Source organism: Penaeus monodon, chromosome 33 (assembly GCF_015228065.2).
Source record: "Penaeus monodon isolate SGIC_2016 chromosome 33, NSTDA_Pmon_1, whole genome shotgun sequence".
Taxonomy (NCBI): Eukaryota; Metazoa; Arthropoda; class Malacostraca; order Decapoda; family Penaeidae; genus Penaeus; species Penaeus monodon.
Window position 1 is genome coordinate 35,550,171 of NC_051418.1, and position 573 is coordinate 35,550,743.

At 50.6% G+C, this 573-nt stretch overlaps 1 protein-coding gene across 1 annotated transcript; it reads right to left on the reverse strand.

Annotated features, from left to right (window-relative positions):
- Window positions 1–196: 196 nt before the first annotated feature.
- LOC119593936 (MAU2 chromatid cohesion factor homolog) lies at window positions 197–567 on the reverse strand (the record flags this gene model as incomplete). The annotated part of the gene is given in 1 exon segment (XM_037942954.1): window positions 197–567. A coding segment is annotated over 1 exon segment (225 nt), but the record flags the coding sequence as incomplete, so codon positions are not given.
- Window positions 568–573: the final 6 nt, after the last annotated feature.

Consider the following 573-nt stretch of genomic DNA (forward strand, 5'->3'; position numbering starts at 1 on the left):
CACTACGGTGCAAACACAACTGCCCAGCAACAGGCCACTGCCAATACAGCCTGGGAGGGAGGCCTTTCTTATTGGGAAGCCAGCCAGTGGTAACGGGTTAACAATTTACCATGGAGTTTCCCCGGAACATCTCGTGCAATGATCAGGATCTTAATTATAGTTAACACCTATAACCCCCGACCTCACGTCCACTTACTGCTTGCTCAAGGTGATCCTGCGCTAACTGGGTGTTATTCGTGTACTGGATGAGTAAGTTGGCAATCTGCAGGTGTGTCCGAGCCTCGACCTTAGGCGGAGGGCGGAAGGTGAGTACCGCCTGGAGACACTGCACGCACCTCTTGATGTTGGCCGGCTCTTGAGTGCGGAACCTCTCGGCCAGCGCCAGGAGAGACAGGTAATAGGCATCTTGGGAGGTGGCCATAGCATGGGTCTAGTCGCAGGAAACAGTCATTTATTACTTCATATATTGTTTGCTCTTATTGCTACTGTTGTTATTTCCGAGAATGCGATTTTCTTTTCTCAAGGCGGATGCGAAACGTAGTCCCTCGGAAGCTTAATACCCTCAAACATAGG